At 40.2% G+C, this 27,644-nt stretch overlaps 1 protein-coding gene across 2 annotated transcripts in view; it reads left to right on the top strand.

Annotated features, from left to right (window-relative positions):
- Positions 1 to 27,644, top strand: part of IQGAP2 (IQ motif containing GTPase activating protein 2) — a 122,724-nt gene that overhangs the window by 40,779 nt on the left and 54,301 nt on the right. For both annotated transcript variants that reach the window (XM_041486072.1, XM_041486073.1), the window contains exons 3-5: positions 22,744 to 22,900; positions 24,037 to 24,114; positions 25,865 to 25,941. In XM_041486072.1, the coding sequence (XP_041342006.1) occupies positions 22,744 to 22,900; positions 24,037 to 24,114; positions 25,865 to 25,941 (312 nt within the window). The remainder of the gene's footprint in view (positions 1 to 22,743; positions 22,901 to 24,036; positions 24,115 to 25,864; positions 25,942 to 27,644) is intronic.

Raw genomic sequence — 27,644 nt, 5'->3', positions numbered from 1 at the left:
ATTGACTTTTGTCATTGAATTTGGAAGCTCTTGCAATTTACTTGGCATTTCATTTTAGCATTTGATGTAAGAAGGGCAAGTGGCAATACAGCCAGTGTGTTGGGCAGTGTAGACAAATAGTGCTGGCTGTGGCTTTCATTGCATCTAGAAATCAAATTCGCATCAGTTTTTCTAAGGTTTGGTCTCATCTGGTTCTCCCCATAGGAGCACACTTGCTTAAGTCAACATACCCATCACTGACTTGCTGATTAGACATCATACAATTAAGTAGGAAATGTGTACATCTAGTACTCATGGCCTAATTAGTCTTATTTGTAAGTGTTATTTCTCAGAATTATAGAATATGTGGAGTTGGAGATCTGCTGCTACAGCTGGGTTCCTAAAAACCTATGGAGCCTGTGGGATCCATCCAAGAATCCTCAAATCCTTTGAGGTCATTATGAAATCTCTCTTGATGATTGAGGGCCTTGGAAGTCCAGGGAGTTTCCAGATGATTGGAAGCTGATGAAGTTGTCCCAGTTTTCAGAAGAGTCAAGAAGGACAACTCTGGTAACTATAGGTCTAGGTCTGTCAGTCTCAGTTCAGTGCCTGGTAAATTTATTGATAAGGTTATTCTGGGATGTTTTGACAAATATCTGAAAGACGATGCTGTCATGTGTCACAGCCAGCATGGCTTCATGAGAGGAAAGTCTGCCTTATCAAACCTGATCTCCTTTCATGACATGGTAACCCATCTAGCTGATCAGTGGAAGCCATTTGATGTGATCTTTTTGGATTTCAGTATAGCTTTTGATGCTGTCTCTCGCAGGATCCGTCTGGACAAAATATTCAGCACACAGCTGGATAAACACATCATGTGATGGGTGAGCAACTGACTGCTGGGTTAGGCCAAAGGGTTATCTCAAAAAATTAAAGGACATATTTGGATTTCCCTTTACTGGGGAACCCTGATACAGTGGACATCAGTGGGGATACTGGACAGTAGTGAGGCAAAGGCTGATTATAACATATGGAAGAACTATAATGAAACTATGAAAACAGCCTTCTGCTGTATGCCAAGGTTGCTGTCTGGGTACTAACCACTTATTTGAGGTTATTGTGGCTTCTGTCAAGGTAAGTGTGGAGATCTGGAGAAATTCCAGTAGTTACAGTAGTCGCCTGTTCTGGGTCAGAATGAATTAGGCTTCGTTGCTTTACTTTGGTTCAAGAAGCACTCTTGGTTAGAGACAGTTGCCAAGTTCCTCTCTGTGTGCGATTTATTTCCTTTGAAATGGATATATCAAAGAAGACCTCTGTGTGAGCACTACTGACTAGATGAAAATTTATCATGAAGATGTGGTGTCAGAGCTGTTAAAGTCAGCCAAAAAGCCACCCATATTCTCCTTTTAAATCATAAATTATTCAAAAGCATCCACTTTGGGTTCTTAAAAAAATAACTCTTCTTGTTTTGAAATTATCTCCATCCAGAATGTAATTAAATATCACTTGGATAAAAAAGAGGTTTAAATTGAGATTAAGCATGAAAAGAGCAATATGTATGTTTAATGAGAGTGTTGAACCATTCTGTTGGAAAGCAACATTTGCACATCATTGTGTTTATCACTTGCAAGGGTAGTGATAAAGACATACAGCCTTTCTGTCCTTGCTCTCACTGCTAAAGGTGGAGGGGTCATACATTCGTCTGTATCATCTAACCTGCTGTGTCAGATGGTCAACTTCAGATGCTGTGTACATTATGCCTTTTTTTTTTTTTTTTTTTTTTTTTTTTTTTTTTTTTTTTTATTTTTATATTTGGTCCAAAAAATTTCAGATATGGCCCATAAATCCTAGGCTAAGAATTCAGGCCAGAACATAAACGTAGCTTCAGCTGCGCAATAACAGTAGCAGCTCTGGTGATCTGTGGAAGCAGAGTAAAAAGTTTTTAGAAGGTATTGAGTACCACTGTCCTCAGACTCAGATCATTGCCTCAGTTTGTAGAGGAGATGCAAAGAGGACCATACATATAGCGAGTATTCAAATCAGGCAAAACAGACCTACACCTCATAATGAAACACACTGATCTCTCTGACAAAGCAGGCTTGTACATCTTTAAGACGCTGGGGTAATGACCCATAATTTAGTGACAGCCTTTGATCTCCACAAAGGTCTCATTTGTAGATTAGTAAAAAAAAAAAAAAAATGGACCAGCAGCTTAGCTCTGCTAACGATAATTACGCTAGTCCCTCTTAGTCCTTCATACATTCCCTGTAAATGCATAGAAAAATGTCTAGATGCATTAATAAAACAAGTATTAATTGGATTTCAGCCTGACATGATTCTAAGTGCTCCGTTTTGATGCCTTTTGAAGGAACCAAGTAACTTTGAGCCTTCAGTCGTCGGGAACGCTGCTTTTCTTGCGCACCATCTGCACACACCTGTGCTTGCCCACAGTGCAACTGCTGGAATAAATGACTGTGATCTGTAACAGCCACTTGAACAAAGAGCTGTTCTGTATAATAAGAGCAGGAGTGATTGCTGCATCCAAATTCACTGAGCACAGGAATTAGAGCCATTTTTCCACTGCTTTGAAAACACATGCTCTCCCCTTATTTTCACAGGTGCGGAGAAGACACATTTTCCCACCTTTTTTGAGATTATAAGGTCTATCTAAACTGCTTTTAGCTCACTGTGCAATTTTATCGTATTGTGGTATAGCCGCATGTTTGGTCTTTTATTTTAGAAAACAAACACTGACTTTGTCTTGATGCATTTTGCTTTGAATAATTTGATATAAAATTCAGGAACCCATAGGATTTCCTGATGTTAAAATCAATATTCAGAAATCCTCATGTATTTTTCTGCTAAAAGACAAACTGTGTATTGATAAGTCCATTTCATTTCTGCATGAAAGTTGACCATCATGGTTGGATGGAATAATTTTTCTAATAATTTTCAGAGCTTTAAAATTACCCAAGTGCATAATAGCTTAGTTTGGAGAGCCTTCTTTGTGACTATTTTTTAATGAAAATGTAGCTTACTGTAAAAAGGGGTAAAAAAAAAGGGGTAAAGCTGAGGAATTGTTTTGGTAGCTGAACTTGATACAAAACCCAAGACATCATGAAAATCTATGCTTTCAGTGACTAAATGTAATGGTAGTAGCCAGTGGGGGATGTTGGGCTGCTGGTCCTTTTGTCACCTGTCATCTTTGCAATTCTGCAGAGTGGTGCTTCACGATGTGATGGCACAGCACGTGAGTGTTCTCTTGTACACAACTCTAAAAGCAGAGATAGTGAAAGCCCCTCTGCTGCTCTCCTGTCAGGAGCACAGCTGCAGTTGAGGGGAGAGGCTGGGACTGTTTGAATGATGTCTTGGTGACTCAGGGAGGGGTGAAGATGCAACAGGGCAGAGCTGGCTTAACAACAGCTTTGCTCTCTATCTTTTTACTGCTGAGGATTTCTTGGCCTGTGGAGGCCATCTGGTACCTATGTCTGAAAATTCATCCCGTGCTGTCTGCTGGGAGAAGTTAGCATCCTCCACAGCTGGTGTGCAAAATACTTCAGGATGCTGTGATCTGTGCTAGAATTCAAAGAACATTGTGTATCATTGGCCTTTCCTTGACTAGAGGTCAGAAAACTGAAGCAAAAGATGACTTAAGAAAAAAAGTAGAGAGCACTATACAATACTCTAACATGAGGATGGCTTTTTAATGGCAATTGTGTTCCTTTTTTAATGAAATGGAGAAACACATTAAAAGTGCTTGTTGGATATAAATCATCAAATTATGGTTACTTTTAAACTGTTATAATTACTTTAGGGACCAGAGGTAGAAAAATCTGGAAAAAGTCTGTTTCCAGTGTCACTGAAGGAGATGTACGATGTACACACGTGACAAACTCAGCCGCAGCATTTTTTAGCTAACACCATTATTTGGGAGGGGAGAAATGGTTGTGTCTGAACCAAGGAAGCATTGGTACAGCAAGCCTGTATCTTGCTCCTGTATGCACCACTGCCTTCAATGAGCAGTGCTTGTTCTTTCTTGGAGAACATATCTCTTTAAGCAATTAATTAATCTGTCATTCAGTGTGCAGACAGCCCTTCTGATTAGCAAACACTTGAAATGAGACTCTCCAGTTGTGGTAGATGAAATGCTTCCAATACACCTTGAAAAAAGTTATTAGTGTTAGATCTTACCCAAGCCACAAAATAAAAGCTAAAAGGAAAGTAGTCTGTGTTAATGTGTGCCATGCTTTTATCTGTGGACAATATTTCTACTGTCTCTGTCAGCTGTGGATAGTCATTTAAATCTTCTGGCCCTAAAGCAACCTTGTTCCCAAACTGTGACAGACTTAGAAACAAAGATTGGCTTTACAAACAAGATCCAATTAGTGACTAAAGAGGAAACATTCTTCTCAGGGTGGATAAGTGTCTGGATTCAGTGAAGAACTGGAAACACTTCCATGATAATTAGCATTATTCCTCAAGACAGTCTATAATGAGAAATTGTTTCCATAGTCTTCTATGTCTCTTTCCATCTATTTCCTGGATAGATTAATTGGAGGCTTGGGCAGGGTTGAGTAGAGAAGCCTTGTTGCAGTCCCTTAGCCTTGCCTTGTGAACAGGGTTAGTGAAACTGCTGCTTACAGCTGTGGAAATGCTCAGCTGGAAAAAGCAGATAAAGTAACTTGTACCTCAGTGTGTTTGCATACCTGCCTATTAATAAACCAATCAATGCAACCATGTGATAGTGTAACTCTGGTGTTTGGGACAGTAGAATTGTACTTGCCTGATCTTTCCTCTAAGGTGCCGCTTTTCATTTATAGCTGCTTTTTCTGTACTGAGCGTTGGCTGAACTTGTGTGGACCCCATACTCCACTAGAACAATAGAAACCTTTGAATCATGTACTTCCCTAGCTAGGCTCTCCCCACATTTTGTGAAGTGACTCACAGGCTAGGCCTGCCAGAGTTGCCAGAAAATGATGTCATCTGGATAGTGTAGTATCCCACGTACAAACCAAAGGCTATTTAGAAATTAGGCTGACAACTACAAAAAGGAAACAGCTGCTTTTCAGATGCATATCTCAGTTTTAAAATCTGTATAATTGTGTGTGTGCTTATTAAATAGGGGATAGTGCAAAAGGCAAAAAAAAAAAACCTGCAAAATAAAAAAAAGCTCCAGTGTTTCTTGAACTGTGTTTTCTGATGACCGCAGAGTGGGTTATCCTGTTCTGCTGTTTGTCTGGTGCCAGCAATAGTTCACACAGTCAAGTTGTGTCAGATCAGGGAATTGATTTGGTCAAACGCTAACATATGTATCCTGTGTTGTTGCATTAGTTCTCAGCAGGATCAGTTCCCTGGTTCTACTCTTCCCACTATCCTTGGGGCACTGATGTGGCCAAAATTGAAGGGAAAATGCAGGCAAGAATGTAGTAGAGAATGAGAAGCAGGAGAAACATACTAACTTGTCCAGTGGCTACCTATCTGTACCATAAAGCAAACTTGAAATGATATCCTTAGCCTTACTTAAGTAGTTTGACAGCATTTCAGATGTAAACATCTTCTCTATTGACATGAGATGCTTCTTTGTGTCCTCTTCACCCACATGCTACATGGTCCAAAAAACCAACATTTGCTGTTTGTGGTCATTGTGCTATACTGGGACCTGGAGAAGCGCTGCCCTGGGGAGCAACTTGCCATCCTCAGGAGTCCTTTGTCACAGCAACTTGGGGCATTCTGATGCTGGCATACAGCGCTGGAGCTCCTGGCCAGTGGCCTGCACAGGCAGATGAAACACGCATTAAGTAAGACTAGGGTCAAAGGCTTCTCCTTTGTAAAATGTCAAAGGCAAAAGTGTCCAACAAACATGATTTTGTGGGAAAATTAACAGTCTTCTAACACTAGTTTTTTGTTCTGTTCCTCTCCTGTTTCTAGCAGATGTATCAATTTGAGTTCTGCTGGTTTGGGAATGTATGTGGAATTTAACTTGCTACTAACCATCATGTTTTCAGATGTCTTACTCTGGCCTGGAATATTGTACACAGTGTATTCCCAAGATAAATGAACTGAGCTGCATGTTTCTTATTACTTCATTTCTGTCTCTGTGTCCTGTGTTAAAACAAAACAGTCCTGTGAATAAAACCTGGCATGTAAACTGATCCACCTGTATTAAAGCACAGCACTAAGCAAGATAAGTCTAGATGTTCAGCCTATGCACTTCATTTCCCTATGTGATATGGTTCTGCCCCTTAAAGCAGTGGGTTTTGCTGCTTCTTCTGCTCCTGATTATTGCAGCCAGAATACCAACAGATGTTCCTGGTAAGATCATTAAATACAGCATTTAAGTCAAATTTTTCATAATTTAAAACTCATTCAGAAAGATCTTTGCCCTTCAATTGTCCCTAACCTATATCATATCTTGGACCTGTAACTTAAAAGGACATAGAAGGACTCGTGATTTGACTGCCTTCCGCTTATGGAGTGGAATTTTTCATTCAGGCATTGAGGTGACAGGTATATCAAAAGATATTATCCTCCCACCAGCCTATAACTAAAGAGCATTGAACATCAGATGTTGTTCATCCTGATTCAAATAACTATTCTTCATTTGTCATAAATGCTTTGCCAGAGAGATAACTATGGTGTCTGGTTTACATAGATGTAAAAACCCCAAACAAAGCATAAATCAAATGTTAAGCATTAGGAGAGCTAATATGAAAATATACATATGGAAATATGTATGCAAAACTAAAAGGGGTTGCAATGCATTCCTCTCGTTTAAATATTTCAAGCCAGACTTGCATCCACATTGCTTCAGTATTTCTAGATGCTTTTGAGCATTCTACTTTCCCTTGACATGGACATAATGCTCTTGGAAAACTCTGGCCATGCAAACTCACATGATTTGAACAGAGCTGAAACAATCCTGGTGCTTAGGCAGGAGTACCGTGGTGACAAGATTTGTGAATTCAAAACTGAGTAACGGGAGGACTGCTGGGCAGCCTGATACACTGTAAGCCTACATACTAATGTAGTATGTAAGTTCCTGTAAGCCTACATACTAATAATAGAAGTTGCTACAATAATATAAATTTACTTTTAGTCATGTTAAAGTAGAATACACAGAGTCAAGATTTTTGTAGAAAAAACCCTAAACAACAAACAATCACTTCTTCTAGCATTTTGAGAAGGCAAGATGAAGGCACTGGCTATTGCTGAAAATTAGAATTAAGTTTTGTTGTGCAGGTATTTTGTCATAGAAAATTAGGTCACTTTGACAGAGGACCAAGCAGAGACTGAAAGTTCTTCCTTGAACTGTAGAGCTACAGCTGTGTACAGGTTAATTTTTTGTTCTTAACATAGAGTCCTGATATTTCATCTCTATAACAGAAATTGATATAACACAAAAGGCAGCTTTTGAGTTCTTGCCACTACTGAATGGTGGTAATTGACAATATAAAGACAGTGTTTTAACTTTTGCCCACCATCATTTTCTAGTTAAACTTCTAAAAGTAAAGGCAGATGTGTGATTACTGCAGTACAGCAAATACTCTAATGTATGGTGCTGTCTCTCAAGTAAGCAAATATCTTAATTTAAATTTAAAAAAAAAAAAATCCATGTAAAGTTTGTACTTGACTTAAAGCCCCAAACAATCTAAAAATTTACATATAGGAAAATCTAATTAATCTTAACACCCAACATGAGATTGGGAGTTTACCGTTTGCATGTAAGCACAATCACTAATTGAATTCCATATATACTGAAGTTAGTTTAAAAATGCAATGCATGAAAGAAACCTGAAAACTTTTTGAAAAAAAAATCTAAGTTTACTCTCCCTCTTAATCTAGAGTTTTTTTGACTCTCTTGCTTCACACAGTTGGTGTTTCTCCATCTGGTTGTTACAAATACTTTACCCTGAGATATGGCATGCTGCAGTGGCAGGAGGGGTTTTTTTTCCAAAGCAAACCAGAATGGAGCAGAGAGGCAGTGTTTATGTAAAGTAAGCTGTGTGAAAGGAGTGTGCTATAATTCAGGAATAACATACACATTTATAAATGTAGAATTAAGTTGCTCAGGACCTTGTTAACAAGCTGTTTGTATTTTAGAACTACATCTGCCAGAATGATATTGAAAAGACAGCTTATCTTTCACTTACCATGCTTGTAAATCAGTTGGCAAGGAAAAAACCCCTTATTTCTGAAGAATAAATGCTTACACTCTTTCCCTGGCCAGCCACAGAGAAGACAAAGTACTTTTGTGCTGGCATATAGAAGAGAATAATTTCTAGCTCTTTGTCTGAGAGAAGGGGATATCTTTGAATTAGGACTTCATGCCATCTGCATGCTGGGCATATTCCACTATTTCTCATAGGACTAAGAGAAGTAAAGATTATTTACTTGTCATGATCAGTTGATGGGTAGAAGAATTAGTGCAGTGTTTCTTTCAAAGACATGTTCACTGTCTGTACTGTGCATGAATATATGTGTTTCTTGAATGGCAACATAACATGTAAGACAATTAGTTTAACAGCAGTTGCTGTTAAACATTTTTATTTCCAGTAGCTACCAAATGGGATGATCAAACCTGCTGCTCAGGTAGGGCTGTGCATCCTATTTGGCTCATTAGGCTGGATGTATGGTTTTGGGGGTTTTTTTAACTTTCATGTGCTTCCCCAGCCCACATCTTAGTGTCGCCTTAATGTGCTTGCGTACACTGCCCTATAGCAATAGGGAGAGAGGTTGGTCAGATGTTGAGTCACTGGGTGGGCAATACTGGGGTTTGCTTAGCTCTTGAATGCCCTTCTGCACTTCCTTTTCCAGACTGCCACCCCCAGGTACTTTTATGCTGGCATCAAAATTCTTTAAATATCTTTATGTGCATATCTATAAACATTCTTCCCACTTAGATACTGGATTTACAGTTATACTATAGAATTCAGTAGTACTGTGTTTGTTTTCTTCGGTACAAAAGTTTGTCCATCTCTTCCATGAGAAGCCTACTTCTGCCAGACACATAACAGCTGAAATGTGGTTTTGATTATTTTCTTTTTTAAATGAATCATTAGCATGCTATTGCATAGTCTCAATAGGGCTCACCCTATGTGCAGTGTTGTGGTGACAGCATTGCAAGGAAGGATATGCAGGTATCTCCTGAACGCAGTTCTTGAATTTTAAGGGGCTGGATGTTTGATACTTGGATAAACCTCCAGCCTTTTGATAAACAAGTATGTTGAAAGTAGCTGAATGCTGAAGTTGCAAAGATTTGGCCTGTTTGAGAACTTGATGCTATGGAAGATGGGACAATGTATTACTTGGTGACTAGGTGTAATTCTGCTTTTCCACTTTGGAGAAACTCCCTTATTGTACTGTGGTGAGGGAAACATACTACCAGTCCAGGGAACTTGGAAATGCTGTCTGCACAAATGCCTCCTGCTTGTACTAGAAGCTAGTACTAGAAGCAGATGAAGTTCTAGTGGCTGACAATGTTATGAGGGAACAAAAAAGGCAAGAGGACTGTGCTTGTTCCCTTTTTTCCCATCTGAAGTAGATTAAGGTTGTTTAGAGGGTCTTTGGGTATTTTTGCAGCCCAGTGAGAGAAAAACAACTTGCCCCTCTACATAGGAAATAACTGCTTTGGTGAACTTGGAACTTCTGCTGAGCTTTTCACTTCATTGCAAGAACGCTTGCACTCCTGAAATCAAAGAGTGTAACTCTCATGTTCAAAATTCAGAGCAACTGGGATGTTAAGTTTCTTTGAATATATATATTAGTTCTCTTGAGGAAGAAGAGCATGGAAACATTTTGACTATTGAATTTCATATGAAAAGCTGAAGTAAATATGCCATTTAAGTATTTGGCTGGATTTCAAAGCAAATGTGCAGAAGTTCTGCAAGACATAATTTTAAAATATTTTGTAAAGGGGAAGATTTAGGGATGATGGTGCTCTGTGTCGGAACTTTGTATTCCTTCAGTTTCAACTTTCATCTGTTGGAATATGGGCACAGTTATACTAACACTCTTTTTTGGGGTCTTCCTTCTTTTCTTTTGAGTTTCTCGTGAACAATTTTAGATTCACTATTTCTGCCAAATCTGCTGTGATCACCAGGCAGTTTCCTGCCCCTGGTTAAGCATCTTTTCCAGTGCTCATGTTCAGACGTCTGATAATTGAGTTGATGGGAGGATAGGGATCTTGTGTCTTCCTTAGAGTTTGTTAAGTCTAATTTTTGCTGGGGCACAGCTGCATCTTGTTCTTGATCTGGGCTAGGGTACAGAAACCTCCACACCCCTTTAAAACCTCAGTCATCATTGACTATCAGGCTTTTTCTTTCCTACTGTAGCTCTGTCTGTCCTGTGTTCATCCTGTGCCTCTTCATTAGCTAGTTTCTACTGTGGTTGGCTTTTCTTGTCCATTTCTCTTGTTGACAGGAAATGTTTGGCATGGTGACTGTTGCATTTCCCTTCCTCTCCCCTGTGGCAGTTGTTTTCCCAGCACTGGTGTATGACTAGTGTCCTCACACCCTGCACTGCTGCCTTGCTTGCCACTGTGCATGTGGCTGATGGATGCTGCAGGAGAGATTGCTGTGAGAGCCAGTAGCATCACTGCCCTCTTACGTGAGGCTTCATACTGCCTATGATGGTCAGGCTGCAGCTGCCAGTAGCTCAGAATACCTGAGCCCTTTTGTATGTATATAAACATACAAAAACATGCTCTGTTAATTATAGGGGAAAGTGAGGATCCAGGTTTTGTGGTGGCTTCTGGGTGTAACTGCAGCAGTATCTTCCTAGAGTGCATGAATGGCACCGTGCAGGTAGGTGCAGAGGAAGAAAGGGAGCAAATTCACAGGTCAAAATAGCAACATAAGTCACTTAGGTCTCAGTGGAGGGCTGAGAGTTAACAAGTTGTGATGGTTTGCTGATTAACTTGATCAAAGTAACTGGGTCATGAATAGGCTTGGCAGCAAGGTAAATTGACTTACAATACTTTTTGGTTCAAGTTACAGGTACAGGGATTTTTTTTTGCCTGTGTTAAATTTTTAGCTAACTGCAAATTAGAGGCCCTGAGATTAGTGCTGTTTGTGAAGAAAAGTAGGAAAGTGTTCCTGTAAACCATTTTGGTGTTTCTTCTTTCTTGTTGTCTTTTTGTGACAATAATAGAGTGAGCTGTACCAGCCTAAAAATCATTTTCCTAATGAAAGAGTGCTGATAAGGATGCCTGGGTGTCTGCCCTGTGGTTCACTTTGATTTCAAAATAAAAATGATGGCAACTACTTCCATTTTCTAATACAGAAGTTTTTAAGTTAATTTCTGTGTCTGAATGCTCTTGGAGGTGGTCCAGGAGTATTTCCAAATAGGGCACTGTGTTGGTTGAACAAGTCTCTATTGAGCTTCTCTGCAGCAGTTTTTATTTTTCAGAAATTACTTCTACAGAAATCAATGAGCAATCCTTTGTGCAGCTAACAATTTGCTAGAGGGTTAGAGTATGCTGAAACCTCACTGTAAACAGAGATATAGTACATAAGCTCCATGAATGGTTTGAAATAGTCTCTAAACTTGTCAGTTTTTCCTCTGGATTTTAAAATTCTTGCATTTTTGTTTCCTCTTTGTGCGTGAAGAAGAAAACAAAGTACTTTGTTTTATATTTACCGCTCTGCATAAAATACTGTGATTTCCAATAAGTAGTCTTAAACACCCAAAATAGGGTTTAAGAAGACTTTTCTTGCATATGGCATCTCGTGATTAAACAACGTGACGAGTAATGGTGATAGCATTCTAGCTGGGGTTGTGTGGCTGCTCTGTACTCCACTTGACTTGGGCTGCCACTGGCAAGGCATTGCCTGCCTCTTTGCTTTTCTGCTGCTGGTTCACATGGTGACACTGAATACCCGGAGGCATTCATGGCTTGCCTGAGTGGCAGCTGCAGCGGGAATGGTGTTACAGAGCCTGGGTCAGCCATGGACACGTGGTTCTTGTGTTACTGGGTCAGCTAGCCAGACAATGAGAGCCGCCTGGCAAGGCAAGCCAGCCAACAGTGTAGATGGTTTACCTGTTCAAAACACTGAAATACTTTTTTTTTTGCTTCTTGACAGGATAGAAGAAAACATATTATATTCTGGTACTTGGAGTCAGGGTGGTGGCAGGGGAGGGTGTCCTCAACTGGTTCTAGATTCCGTAAGGCAGACTTGATACACCATTGACATGTTTGTGGCCTTTGAACCAAACTGTGTCCCAGTAGCCTGCTTTTGACAGTCCTTAATACCTTGTCTGGTAACTTGAAGTCTCTTAGCTGATTAAGGATTTCTTGTACCTCTCTTACTGTCTCGAGTAACTTGAATACTAGGGCTTAGATAGTAGATTCTTATCACTTGGTGAGTACTCTGATAGGGGTGTATCACTGTTTGCTCTTAGAGAAGAGATTGTCATGTGTACATGGATGTTGGAGATGGTGAGCTCAAAACCCTTAAACTGAAGTTCTGTCACTTGACACTGGGTATTTGTTGCATGACATGATTAATTGCACTGTTTAATTTCTATCATGCTGATTACAATCAACTTTTTCTTCCTAGCTTAACCTAGTCTTTGGACTACAGTTTAGCTTTCATACTGTCCTATTGCTACCTTACTACATTAATGTAATTCCTTAGTACATTCCTCATTCCAAGTGACTGTTTTTGATTTCTGCAGCTAAAACCTCTTGTTTTGCCACTTAATTCCTCCAGTCCATTTTCTTAAAGAATGGTTATATTGCTGTATTTTAAATGCTATCTAGAAAGATGTGTTTGAGATGCCAGTTACTATTTTATGTAGCATTTGGTTCTATATTCTCAAGAAAAACTCCAACTTACACTGCGAAAATTACAACCAGTTCTTCACCAAGAGCCAATGTCTACATATCATACAGAAATTCTGGTTATGACCCTTAGTGTAAAGCAGGGCTAACTGTCTACCTCAGGTCTGTGAACAAAACACTATGCAGTTTTGAAACTGGCAAAAAGGTATGGTCCTGGAGGATCCAAAGCTTTGTTCAGCAGTTATTAGCTTATGTTCTGATGATAAAGGTGAGGCTGCAGGGCACTCATGAATATTTTTCCTGTTTTCTCTTATAGAGTGGTTGCTTTTCTTCACCGGTGTAAAGCCACACCATTCCTTTCTTCAGTTTTCATTTCTTTATGGATTACCAAATGCTGTTATACTGCTGCCTGCATTTTCCTCCTCTATAGCAGACTTAATTTGTGTGCATGTCCTTCTCAGAATTTTATAGATTGTTGTTAAGTGAGTAGGGGACTACTGTTTCTCCAGCCATGGAAAGTGGAGGAGATAATTTCTTGCATAATCATGGGAAGAAGTAAACAGGAACAGGTAACTGTGGGTGGTGTACATGTTGTGTCTCACCTAAATGCCTTGGTTTTAGCTTTGTTCCTCAGTCTTGTGTTTCTTTTTGACATGGGACTAAGTTGAAACTCCTTGTTGCAGTTTTGTAGAGTTTACGTAACAGTAAATGCTTTGAACAATAGTTCAGCCTTTCACAAGCTGCTCTTTCAGTCTTTTCACTGTTTTAACATCTTGTTCTCTCATGCGTGGCTTTTAATTCTGATTTGGCTGCTGTTCTGCACCTTTCTTTAAAAGTTTCAGCTGCCTGTCTAGTAGATGTACATCTTGGGTTATTTTATGGCTCCTGTACCTGCAGACTTGCTGCTAGCTGCTTTCACGAAACTAACCTTTGTCAGATATTGGACACGAAAATATAAATGTCCACATCCGATTCAGTGGACTTGAACTGTTCAAGGAGTCAGAACAGAACTCTGCATCCTGCCAGGCTCAAGTTTGGTTCCCTCCTCTGCCATAGGTGATCTGTGCAGCCTCAGTGCAATTTTCAGTCTGCACCTCCTTTGGGAGTTTCTGCTGATCCAGCCACTTTAGTTGCCAATAAGCAGGTCTGCAGGCAGAACTGTCTCCTTCTGTTGATGATCTTGACTCACAGGCTTTTACGCAGTAAAAGCTTCTGTGTTTAACCTACACGGGAGGTACTTCCCTGGGTCACTTTTCTTCCCTAGAAAGGTGTGATGATTAAAGGCATGGTGGTAATGTTTATGCCTGTCCTCTCGCCTGCAAAGAAAGGTAATAGCACATCCCTTTGGACACCTGAGGACTAATACTTGCATGGAAGACACTTCCATATAATACTAAATCTTGATGTAAGAATTACTGTATTACTTTGACGGTGTTTTTAGATATTCATCCATGTGTGGCTAGTTTGACAGCTGCTAGAAACAGCACACCTGATGATGCAGTGGATTTTGGAAGAGGGTTAACATGTTTCATAATGGACATGTTAGCATGCTTTCTAATGGACAGTTGCGATTTAGTTTCAGTAGAAACTTCATCAAAATGACTGTTAGGTCACATAGAGACTGTACCTCTATTTTCTATGGATTTGGATAGGAATTACTGCCATGGCAGGATGTGATTTAAGATTAGTGGGACTATTGTGCAAACAAGGTGTGAAGATTATCTCATTGGTTCTTTTACTACCACATTTCTGAGACTTGCTAGGGACATGCATCTTCTGCTGCAGTGGATTGCTTGGAAAACTATGAGATTATTCCAAGCCAGAACCTTTTAAATTAGTCAGTCTAAAATACCATATGCTGTTTTAAGAGGGTGACCTAAACTGTATTACCATAATGTTGCTATAGAAGGCACAATAGAGCAAAGCAAACTGCTGTAGCATGTAGCAAGACAGTATAATGTGAAAGTCTAAACTACAGTCTGCAGTGCTTTCCTAAAGCAAACATGGTGTGTTTGGGGGGAATAACGTGTTTTGCAACATTTCCACATGTACAAATGCTATACTGCAGAAGTGCTTTTGTTGCTGTGTCTGCTTCTGTTTATCAAATCAGTGTCTATACAGATTTGTGAAAAACTAAGTTTAGAATAATTCATATGCCAAATTAATCTTCTCGTCTTTTCAGAGAAAAGTGCTGTTTTATTTGTAGGGAGACCCTTTATGTTTGTATGTGCGACTTGTTACAGGGCCTGTGTCTGCACTACCTAAAATTTCATTAGTGATTTGAGTTGGTCATCTGTCTGAAATTATGCTTTCCAGGGGCCACTGAGCCACCACTGCCAGACTAACACAGGAAATACTTGTGTTTCTGCTGTTGTGTGTCTGCTGCCTGTTGGAAGAGAAGGCTATTAAAACTGGTCTAGACACTGCAGCTGCAGTGGGTGATGCACGTCAGTCTGAGTTGTGTTACCTTTGTTGCACAGGTTTTGCAAGATTTTTAGCACTATTCTGTTCCATCCTTTCCCCCCCTTTTCATTCAAATGAAAATCCAGTTCTTCACATAAAAAAAGTCTACTTCAGACTATACAATCAGCAGATACTTTTTGTCTCCTGAGACCTTTGAACACAGGCTTAATAATTGCACCTCATTTGCTCAGGCAACTTGTTGAGTACTGTTGTTTCTGCTTAGAAGTACTAGGTGAGGTTTCTTAAGGACACTTATTTGCTGTGGTAGATCAGTCTCCACCACCATGGTGGGCTCCCTTCCTGGCACTGCTCTTTCTACTGCCTCTTCAGCTTTCTTCTCCAGACCTTGGCACCTTGGAGCCTGGCCAAGAGCAGGGGGGAAATATGAGGCATCCCTTTGACCATCAGCCTGGGCTTTGTTGGCCCCCCACTCAAGCACCATTATCTCAAATAGCAGTCCTGGAGTTTGTGGTTCATACCAAGTGCTAAATCTTAATGTCTCTGCAAACAGACAAGACAGCAGAACAAAGCCTTCCTGTTTGCAAAGGCTCTGTTGTATGCCCTGAAATACATGCATGGTGTGTTTCTGTTGTCAGCTGTGGTGTTGGTTGAGATTCTCTACATCTTTTCTCCACCAGAAGACTACTGAGTAAACAGGACTTGGCTTCTGCTGGATGCATGCCGCCTGCAATGGCAGTGGAGCCAGGTCATGGCTCCAGAGCCAGCTTCCTGAGCAGCACCTTGCCTTGTGGACTTTAATCACTGATTAACCCACATAAAGGGTGGCTGGAATAAAACAGATTAAACCAGCACATAGTATCTGTGCTGCCATCTTGTGCACCAGAATTTTATAACACCTTTAAGATTATTTTGTAAATATGGCAGTGTTGTCATGGCAGCAGAAATCTGGTGTAGAAAAAAGTTGCTGATATGATTTATTGCTGGTTTAGTGTGCTGTGCAGCTCAGGCAAGGCATCACTGCTCCTAGCTTCTGCTTAATTGAATTGAATATGAAATGCATCAGAAGGGCTTTGATCAGGGAAATGAATGTCGCAACAAATTTCAGGCTGGCATGCACAGCTCAACTAAATGCAAAAATGTGCAGTGAGATCTGTATTGTTTTAACATTTATACTCTAAAAATTCGCACATGAATGTTTCATAGTTTTCAGTGTAGCTCTTGCTGAAAGTCAGTATCCTCCCTGGTGAAATCATGATTGTATAAAGTTGAGATGCTGTTAAATCTAACACTAGCTGGAGATTCAAAGATATGCAGCTTTGAATTTGAACCCACTCATGGAAGTGTAAAAAAATTGACAACTGTAATTTTTATCCAAAATCTCTTACTAAAGGATTTGACGTTTTCTTTATGTGCTGAAGTTCTGAGACCTTGTGTAGCCAAGTGATTCATGGTGTCCTCCATGTTGCTGCTTTCACATTACTTCTTGTATGTAACATGAGAGAACTTGTGACTAGGGTGACTTCTATCACACCTTCCTTCACCCTACTGCTGTGGTGACCACAATCACAAAATTTGATTTCTTTCAGACAAGGTAAGTTCTTAGGATGGGCAAAACTTTAGATGCAGTAGAGACTGTCTCTGGAGTATGAATCTGGAGCCTCAAATTTAGAAGCTGATGTTTCCAGGGTGTCTGGCTCCAGGAGTAAGTTTGCATCAGAGAAGTGTAGCTCTGATTTGGGTTAAGATTCTCATCTATAAGAAAGATTTGGGGCTGAATGTACCAGAACATGAGGGGGGAAAGAAGAAAGAAGTGAAGAAAGTAGCTTTTCAGCTACCCACTCTACTCTCCACAGCCTCAAAGTGAAGCCTCCAAGGTTGTGCACTTTTTAATACAACTAATAGTTTTTGCTGTGATGGTATTCAAATTTTATGTATCTATTTGCCTGGAATGGCTGGAAGTTTTGCCTGCTTTTCCCCTGGAAGTAGCCTGTGGCTGTTTGTGAAATAACCTTTTCCTAAGTTTTCTGGTTTAGGAGATGTATCATACTAAAGCTTGCAGTATAATGAGAACAAATTCCAAAGTTAACATACAGGTTTTCCATATAAACAAATCAACTGTACCACCACCCCCCTAGTCAGCCAAGGAACAAACCTAGGTTGTTTTGGCTGCTGTCACCATACTTTATAAAACAAATAATATTTAAGGGAATGTTGGCAGCTAAAAGAAAATTATATTATTTTTAAGCAAATGGAAATTTAGGAGCTGCAATTTCTTAGCAAATCTGTAGATTCAGAAACTAGAGACATAATAATGTGGAATTTTAAATTATGAGTTCATGTGCTTCAGATAGTTTTATATTTTTGCATATCTCCAAGTAAAAGTTTTGACTTAAACCACTTCCACCACTTCAGACATTTAAAGCTAGACTCTAACATTTGGCTTTGGGTCTGATTGTGGTTACTATTATTTTCTAGCAAAAAAATATTTTTCTTTGGAACAAGCTGGCCACATTGTACTCTCTAGGTCAGCAGTCTGTTTCACTTGTGCTGAACTAGGTTGAAAGTCTGTGGTTGTGAGCAAGGGAGGTAATAAATGAGAGTAATTTACATTTATCTTGTCTTCACTATACCTTTTCTACAGCAGCATGCAGCAAAGCTCTGAGTTTTGGCTCTGGAGTCCCATCTTTTCTTTTTTGAAGGTGTGCTCCCACAAGGTACAAACCTGGTGCCCTTGGATCCACATTTTGCCGCATAAATCTGAAAGGGCAGGGCAGCAAAAGTATACATTTTAGTGCATGATTGTGTGCTGAATGTGATGGGCTTTGGGTGGGTTGTGCAATGTCTTCTCTTCTCTGCTGAACATTGACTCCAGCGTTTCCAGTCTCTTGATCTGTGTGTCTGCTTTGCTGACCACACAGACTGTCAATGACAACTTCATAACTGGTTAAGTTCATAGTGCAGCGCTGCTGCTTCCGAAAAGTTCCCTTGACCTTGCCTTGAATGAGATTCAGCAGGGGGGGTTTGTTTTAAAATGCAGTCCAAGATAATTTTACTGCTGCTGCTTTCACAGAATGGTTAAAGTTGGGAGGGACCACAGTCGGTCATCTGGTCCAACTTCCCTGCTCATGCAGAGTTGTCCCACAGCACGTTGCACAGTATCCAGTCCAGTCAGTTCTTGAGTATTTCCAGTAAGGGAGACTCAACAACCTCTCTGGGCAATTTGTTCCCCTACACAGTCAAATATGGAAACTGGATCTCCTGGTCAGTGGCATGCTGTTTGTTGCTCTTGAGTCTGGCATAGAAGTTGTCATTGTTATCCTGCCAGAAATTGACTGCTGAACTGCTCTGCCATGGATTGTCAAGAGTTAAAACAGAACTAAGCAAAGCAAATACTCACTCAATACTCATTCCTGGCTGACTCTCTAGTACTATGTATTGGAACTGAAGTTTTGGAGATATATATCCATTGATCACATCAAGGTTTGCTTTTGTTGTCTAAGGCAAAGCCTTTGCTTTTGTGTTGGCAAGTACTGCAGTATTAAGAAAATCAAAGTGGGCTATACTTATGCATTCCCAAGTATCTATCCTTAGGAAAATACCTGCTTATGCATGTTTTATCCAAACAGCAAGACTATAACTGGCATGGGTAACTCTGTAGAACTGTTCAAATGATTTTTAATTTCAGGTAGTACTACCCAGAACTTCAGTGATGCTGTGTGCTTTACTCTGCTCCCTAAGGCTGACTTTTGTCTATCCACCATGGAGCCAGGTTTGGGGTTAGCTTAAATGAGAGAACTAAATAAACCCATCATGTTCACCATTGTGTAAACTTCTCATGGCCTACCTCAGTCATAGAGTTGTGAGAAGTAGAGTTATGGGATTATGTTGTTAAAAAGGATGGTAGAAATGCATGTGCACATTTGACAGCTATAACAGCCTTACTCTACAAGCTTCATACTGAAGGGAAACATACTAAGATTGAATTATAGACCCATAATCATGTGTATCAATGATATTAACTATCTTTTTTGGGCAACAGTTTCTGCAACAGATTTAGAGGTGATGCTGATGCTGCAGTTCTGTGTGCTCAGGAAAACAGTAGGTGAGCCAAAAGTAATGCTGCTTCTTTAGCCCTGAAGCAAAATAAATTGCTCCAGAGGTATCTATAAATCCTTTCTGTCATATGGATATCCTCGATTTCAATTAATGAAATGAAAGTAGAAGCATTTCTGGTTTTCTCAGTCCAGTCTGCTCCTGCTGACTATACCATGTCGTATAATAACCTTCATAAACTCTCCAAACTATGTCTCAAAAAGCAGAACCTCACAAGGTTGCTAGTAATGGTTCTTTCTGTTTAAAACCACAATTTCCTTTTAACTGAATCAATGTAAAGGGAACAAAACTTCTGTAATTGCAAGAAGCACTGGGGAGAAAAGTGCTATAGATATGCTGGTTGACAGGAAGCTCACCATGACTCAGCCAGGGGCACTGCCAGCCCAGAGAGCCACACGTGTCCTGGGCTGCATCCAGAGCAGTGTGGGCAGCAGGGCCAGGGAGGGGATTCTGCCCCTCTGCTCTGCTCTGCTGAGACCCCACCTGCAGGGCTGCAGCAGCTCTGGGGCCCAGCACAGGAAAGATGTGACCTAGTCCAGCAGGTCCCAGGGGAGGTTTGCAAAATTGATCAGGGTGCTGGAGCACCTCTTCTGTGGGGGCAGGCTGAGAGAGTTGGGGTTGTTCAGCCCAGAGAAGAGAAGGCTCTGCGGAATGCTTATAGCACCTTCCAGCTGTTTGTATAACTATGTTACAAAGTTGTTTGTATGCTAGCAGGATTTAATTCAAATCCTGAGGTTTTTCCTTCCTCTGATTAAACATGTGCAAAATACAGTAAATCCTTTCACAGTAGATCTTGTAGCTGAGTTCTGCAACTTCCAGACATTGGTAAAACCTATCTTACATGTAATACAGCTGTAGCTGTGTTCTTAGTTCTTGGACACTGATTACCAAATGCTGTTAGTTGCCCTAAAGCAGACCCCTAATTTTTTCTAGAGTAGATATAACTTAGAGATTTTTGGCTAAAAATGGAAAGAAAGTTTGCATCTTTCAGGCCTGCTCCACTTAGTTTTCTCTAGTTTTTCCCCTCTTTTTTTCCACTGAGTTACTAAAATTCTCCTTCTCAAAAAATATTTATTCCCTTGTATATTTATCTGGATTTGTTGGTTTGACAGTTGTATTCCACGTTACCTTTTTTCTTCTTTCTTCTTTGTTTGCATCTTCATACTGCTTCCTGTTTGTTCCTCAGGCTACTGCATTTACTTGTTAGACATGGTAGCCTCCCTAACTAGAACAGAAGGGTTCCAGATTAATTTTAAAGGCTTATCACCGTGCTGGAAAAAACCCACAACAATTTTACTGTTGTTGAATTACAAGCAGTTTGACAAGCTGAGGAGTAGCTTTCAGTTTGGATTAGCATCTCATTTAGAGCTCAGGGAATGACTCAGTTTTGTATAGAAGTAGTAAATTTCTGTACTGTAAGGAAGAAAAGAAATTCCATGTGGACGCATTTGTGTATCTTCTTCAAAAACAGTACCAATGCAGTACCTTGTTGGTGCCCTGGACTTAAGATGTTAGAAAAACCCTTTCACAAGAAAACTGAGAATTAGAAGTGCAAAGAATCCAGTGTAAGGTACAAAATGCTGCTCTGAGCACACAGTTCATATCTCTGGAGGTAGTGCATGAGAGTCAGCTGTGGCTCATAGTGAATACCTGCTGTGGTTCAGCAAGTTCCTGATGCTTGTCTCTACAATTCTTCTTCTAGAAGTCACATTCTAGGAAATAAATTCTATAGGAAAAATTAACTAGCTCAGGTAAAAGTCATAGTTGCCTAGAAGTCCACCTATGTATATTCTTCCTTGTGTTTTTGGAGGTGCCAAGTGTGATGTCTTAGTGTATAAATCTATTTAGTTTCTAAAATGCCATTTTGGGACCCTTGGCATGGATCCATAACACGCAAACATGTAGTGCAGGATAAAGCTGGGAAACTCATCAGGAATATATTTCTCCTCACTAAAGCAGCTTTTATACTGCAGAATACTGTTCTCGTAATGACACTCACTTAGTGCAGTTCTGTGTGCTATTGTGTCGAATTTATGGGTGTTGTTTTCCTGAAGAGCTATATGGATAGTCTGTGCTTCAGTAAAACAACTTTTGTATGTCCTGTAACACATCCAAAAGTGGAATGGAGTAGAACGTTAGTCTAGAGTTTTAATATGAAACAAAACGATGTAGTGAGCTTTCTTCTTCTACATGGTGGAGTGAAAACTGGCTCATTTCCAACCTGTCTCAAAGATTTCTGGTTTCTGAAGTCACCCCTATGGAGGTGATGTTAGATTTGTAATGCTGTCTTGCTTACAGTGGTGCTGCCTTAGTGACAGTAAGCAAAGTGAACTAATGTCTTCAACTTTATACTTGCCCTTCAGTTTTCTTATTTGTATTGATATTAATGTCCTAAAAGCACGAGAGTTTGACTAAGCAAATAAAAAACAACACTGTGAAGAACTAAGCAGATTTAAAGCTCTTGTAGTGTGATTTAGCTGCTGGAAATAAGAATAATATCACAGGGCCAAAGCACTTAGACCACCAATGTAAGGAACTTCTGCTTCAGTGATTAAGAGACTAATCTTTCTTGGAAATGCTTTGGAAGCAATTTCTCTTGGCTACTCAACATAAACATACTGGATAATTTGGTTTTATGTCTGTGATTCGCCTTCTGAACTGGTTATGTATTCAATTAATACTGTTTTCTGTCTAGCACCATGTCTATCACATCTTAAATCTCAAACGCATAACTAGTTTAGTTAAACTTGGAGTTTAGTTAATCCTCCAACCTTGGAGGATTTAGTCACTGTCACTAACAAGAAGCCATGTTTCAACCTGCTTACTGCCAGGCAGACCTCAAATGTGTAAATTCCCTTGGGCTTTTCCACAAAATCCCCACTCATCCCTCCAGCACCAGTACTGTGTTTCTTGGGTGAGAGTGGAGAGCTCCCATGCAGGAGGAGGATAATCTGCAGGAGTGTTCTGTACTGAGCTGGGCACTGCTTGAGGTTGTGTTGCACAGCACATTGTCTACAGGAGCCTGCCTTGCCCAGAACACTGCTGTCCTTGATGCTCATGAGGTTCACCACTGGCATAGAAATCACAGAGGTTTTTTGAAATACAGACATCAACAATACACAACACTCCGTGTTTTCTTCTAGTTTTCAGCTTTAATTACTGTTTATTCAAAAGCCTAGTACTGTTCAAAATATTTGAGTTAGACCCCCTGAGGTGTGAATGCTTCAAAGCATGCTGCTTGCTTATTGATGCTTTACAATCACAGATATGACCCCCTACTCATTTTGGTATGCCATGTGAATGAATGTGAGAATTTTCTCCTTAGCCCTTGTCCTTTTCTGTTATAACAACATTGTGGTGGTGACATTTAAAGTATGATAGCTGTAGGCAAAAGCTGTAACTCCTATTAAAACCCAAGTAAGAATGTTTCTCAAATGTCTCTGTAGATGGATGGAGGTCTGCTTGGACGAAGAGCTGCCCCCAACTACGGAACTGGAAGAAGGCTTAAGAAATGGTGTTTACCTTGCCAAGCTTGCAAAATTCTTTGCACCTAATGTGGTGTCAGACAAAAAGATCTATGATGTGGAGCAGGCACGCTACAAGGTAATAACTTTCTCAGTTCTCTCACGAGGATGACAAAACCCAGCAGTGTTTTTCTTCCAGCTCTTAAAGATTCCCAAGCATGGCTGGTTAGCTTTCTGTATCTTTCTTTTCAGACTGTAGGGACTTGATAGAAGATGCACAGCTGTAGGAAGCCTGTATGATAATTAGAAATATTCTACCCTTAGAAAAAAAGTTTTGGTGTTGCTTCAGGTTTTTAAAGCTGCACAAATTACACTTCTGGCTCCAAGGACATTGTGAGCTTTTCAACTTATAAAGTTATTTCTCATTAGAAATAGAAGTCAAAACAATTTGACAAATATTTCAAACTTTCTTCATTTTGTGTGGAAGCATATTTGAAATTCACCTCATTAGATCTGTGTTTGTTTTATCAACTTTAACAACAAGAAGCCAAAAACAAGTTACCAGTAACTGAGCTTAGCTTGTTCCCTGTGCAGGCTTTTGCTAGCTCCAAGAGCCTCGATAATACAAAGATATGTACATACATGTACAGTAGTTCCACTAAGGAATGCATTATCTCAACATGCAGAGGGGGCAGAAAAAAATTATGGTTAAGAATTCCAGTTACACTTAAATGTTTCTCTTGAAAATCTCAAAAATGTGAGAGAGTCCTTTTTCCCTTTACCCTAAAATATAAAATTGAAAATAAAAAATACTTTCCTACTGTATTCTTATGCTGCTTGCATAGACTTTAGGGAGGGTCAGGTCATGTATTCAGGTAGAACTGAAGATTTCCAAGACTTCCTTATCTGTTCTTCACGGTAGTGCTGAGCAGTATTACTACTTCTGTGTTTTGGTTCCTTTTCTTTGACATCCAGCCTCTACTCCCAAAGAATACTGAAGGACTGTACAAATATCTACTTCAATCACAGTCCACCCTGGTGGTACAAATCTGGCTTGTGTAACATGAAAAAATGAGCTGAACTCAGCGTGGAGCTGTTTATGTGTTAGGATGCTTCATTAGCAAAATTGAAGCTGTTACACTTTGGTTTCTGGGTTCAAATAAGGGAAAATTCTGTGAACTCTACTTCAGGGTATAAAACTGGGAAATAATAGGAGGATCAATAAGTAGAGAATTTCCTTAATGTGACTTTCATAATCTTCTATGTTTTCAATAGAGATCTGGCCTTCATTTTCGACACACTGACAACACTGTACAGTGGTTAAGAGCAATGGAGTCCATTGGTCTGCCTAAGGTAAGCCTTCAAATTTCAGCAAAGAATTTAAGTAAAATAATTGGCTCAAATCATTGTCTCACTGAGATCCCCTTTCTTCTGCTTGAGCATAAACAGTTCTCTATAGTAAGTCTAGAGGGAAGGAGTAATTCAAAAAACAAATCTGAGGAGAATGTAATGTAGAAAGCAGTGGGAGTGTCAGTCCTGTGTTGCTGCTGCAGTGTGTGTGGGCTGAGGCAGGGACACTAGCAGTGCTTGAGCTAGCTCAAACACTTGATATCTTACTGCTAATGCAGTCTCTGGGGGCGGGGGGGGGGCCTATAAGGAATAGGGTTTAAAACAGAAAACTTAAATATTTGCTTCCTTTAGGTTACCTCTTCGCGTCGTGCCTCTTGCTGCCTCCTCCTCTTACTGTGCGTGCCAGTTTCTCTGCTTCTACCCTGTTCCCAGACTGTTCTTGCACCCTTCAGTGCATCTGCGTGACTGTGCTGCTGCTCTTCTCCCACCAGCTGCTTTCTTGGGTCACCTCTTTTATTTACCTTCCTCCTTGCGGGTCTTCACTTGTCATCTCCCCCCTCTGCTGCAGTTTCTGGGCACCAGTGAGTCTATTTGGAATGAAAATCCTTTAAGAAAGGGCTGTGTACAAACACCTATGCTGCGTGTTTGTCCATTCTGGCAGCCACACACAGGCCAAGGTGAGCAGTTCCTCACCCCAGGGCACCTGGGTGCCCACAGGACCTGCCTGAGGCACTGTGCTCAGGCACAGCGGGGATGCTCAGGCAGCTCCTTGAAGGGCTGGATGGACCAAGGGTCAGCTGCTGTAGGCAAACTCTCTTCAGGTGCCCACAACCAAAAAAGGGCACTCATGACTGCCATCAGAAATGCCAGAGAGACGGGAAGGGGTCCTGCACTTTCCAGGTCAGGCGGTTTTTTTTCCAGTTGAGTCCTTCAGCCCTCTGTTCAGCTGGCTGATTTCCACCCTGCCATCTCGCCTCTGAAAGATTGTGTTTCTGTCGCAAAGGATGGTCATGGCCAAAAGCTTTCCCAATTCTCCCTCACAAAGCTGTTTTGAGCAAATGATGAAGAGGGCACTGTGCTCCTGACTTACTCAGTCTGGTCCTATTAACCATGGGACAGTGCAGCCCTGAGTGACCAGCCGGGGCTGGAAGCATGCTGCCAACTCTCACGGTTAACTAAGTCTTTTTATTATATTTTTGTGGAGAAACAGTGTTTAGTGACTGGGACCAAGGCCAGGAACAAATTAGTGGTACAACCAGAACTGGAACTTATGATGTGACTTCTTGGCTAAATTGCTTAATATTCCTCTCTCTAAATATCTTCCTTTGCAAATGATGTATTCACAAAGTTAAGGGTGCTGGCAATTAGAATTATGCATTTTTAAACCATACTTGATAGGTTTGGTTTGTAATGAGGCTTTGCAAATTGTAACTGCATTCCAGGTTTTGGGTGTCTGTAAAGGACAAGCATTACTGGCTGAGCTTATGCCAAAGGACATTTTCTAAAAATCTTGTTGAAATGCTGCCTGCTCATCTTCCTTTTCCCCCCTCTTATTAAGTAGCTTTTATGCTTTATTTAGCTCTTCCTTATGAAAACTACTGATTAAGTTAAAATAACATCAGAAGAGATGTGACTCATAGCTGTATAAAAGTAACAGCTGAAATTCTGTAAATTTAAGCTGTGGTTCTGCAGAGTAAATGTTTCTGCTCAGTAATAAATCTTCTCTTTTAACTGTGTGCTCTTTGCTTTTTAGATCTTTTATCCAGAGACTACGGATGTCTATGATCGGAAAAACATCCCTAGGATGATATACTGCATTCACGCTCTAAGGTAACTGCTGACAAGAGTAAAAGTCATAGTAGCTGCCAAAGTTTGGAGTGTAAGTCTTGAAACGGTTTTAGGACAACCAGTATATCAAAATCGGTCAGAATTTTCAAGTTCATTAGTTTTAAGTTGGAGACAAAAGTTGAACTTTGTCAAGTCTGTTGGACAAATAACTTTCAAAATAGAAATTAGGTCTACTGAATTTGGCACACACATCCCTCTATCAACAGTACACCCCCTTGCAAAATTAGCACACAATTTAAAAATACATACTTCAACAGAAATCAAACAAATTAACAGAAACTTAGCAAAACATTAATACAACCAAAGAGCAGATATGCTGATCAGAGTGAAAATAATGATGAACTAACATATTTCTGTCCCAAAACTGAAGCAATTAATTACTGTATTCTGTGGTAATTCATGTAAAAATGATACATTCTCAAAGACTTCAAAATTCTGAAGTCAAAAAACTTGACTTCTAATGTAAAGTCAGAGGCTTTGACTACAACATTGAAAGTAGTGATTAATTTTTTGTTGTGTTCTGCCTTAAGGATTTTCTTTATGTTTAGCACAAAAACATCTGCCCTGTGCTGTCCCTGGTGTGAGGATAGTGTTGTTGGCAGACAGCTCCACCCCGCTGTGGCTTTTCTAGTTAATTTCTTGCACATAGAGACCTTTCCCTTTAAATATTTTTGGCACTAATCTTTCACAGAACAGAATTAACTCGCACTCCAAACTTTCTTCCCTGTTTCTAATGGTGTTCAAAGGCACATCAGCTGCTCCAGGGCTATAAGACCGAAACTATTCAATACATGCTTTATTGAAACTTTTTTAGGGTTAATCCTTGAAGTCATGTGCCCACTCTTGCATTCTGGGATGTGCACTTACTCCCAGTAACAGGACTTAGCACTGAAGTTCACTACATTTGCTTAACATGCCAGGTGTTCACACTTGACAGCCCAGTATATTTTTGCCATCTTTGACGAGAGTTGCCCCTTGAAATTATTGTACTTCACGTACTATTAACTGGGAATTGACACCAGGACTGTTTGAGGGTGGTTCTTGCCTTTAACTTGGTAGTGCAGTCTGTTCTGACAGCAAGTGTCTTGTGTAAGCTTGAAGTGATCTCCTAGAGAGAATCTGTGGGGCTACAACCTAAACCAGGTCAGCCTGACTCAGTGGGCTGTGTGCCCCCCCACTCCCCAGCTGTGTTATGCACTAGCTCTAAACACTTTGCAGGAGGTGCAAGAACACATTTAATTTTAATATTTGCTCTCTCATGTATGTAGGACATTATTAACTCTGGATTTGAATGCTACATAAGCAACAGCTCCATCAAATATCTTCTTAGTATCTGCCTTATCATTGCAATGGCAATACCTCTTATCCTGAACTGAGGTTTACAGTGGATTGACCTATGGTAAAAATTTTCCTTTCTCCATCTTGGCATGCCCCAGGATTTATGCAGTACCAGAATTAGTCTGTGTTGTCTCAGCTTTCACTTCCAAGTCTGTCCTGTCTAAATTACTTTTTCTTGGTGCATATCAGCACAAAGCTCCAAATCTGTGCCTCTGTAGTTATTATGTTTTTGGGGTTTTTTTAGTGCTATTATTTTATAAATGGACTTTATATCAAATGAGTCATGCCATACTGAAGGAGGGAATAGGCCTGGAATGCTTTTATTTATGATGCTTTCCCATGAGATT

The sequence above is a fragment of the Pyrgilauda ruficollis genome, unplaced genomic scaffold (genome assembly GCF_017590135.1).
Source record: "Pyrgilauda ruficollis isolate IOZ18807 unplaced genomic scaffold, ASM1759013v1 scaffold74, whole genome shotgun sequence".
Taxonomy (NCBI): Eukaryota; Metazoa; Chordata; class Aves; order Passeriformes; family Passeridae; genus Pyrgilauda; species Pyrgilauda ruficollis.
The sequence above is the reverse complement of the archived record's forward strand: the minus strand, read 5'-3'. Positions and strand labels throughout refer to the sequence as shown.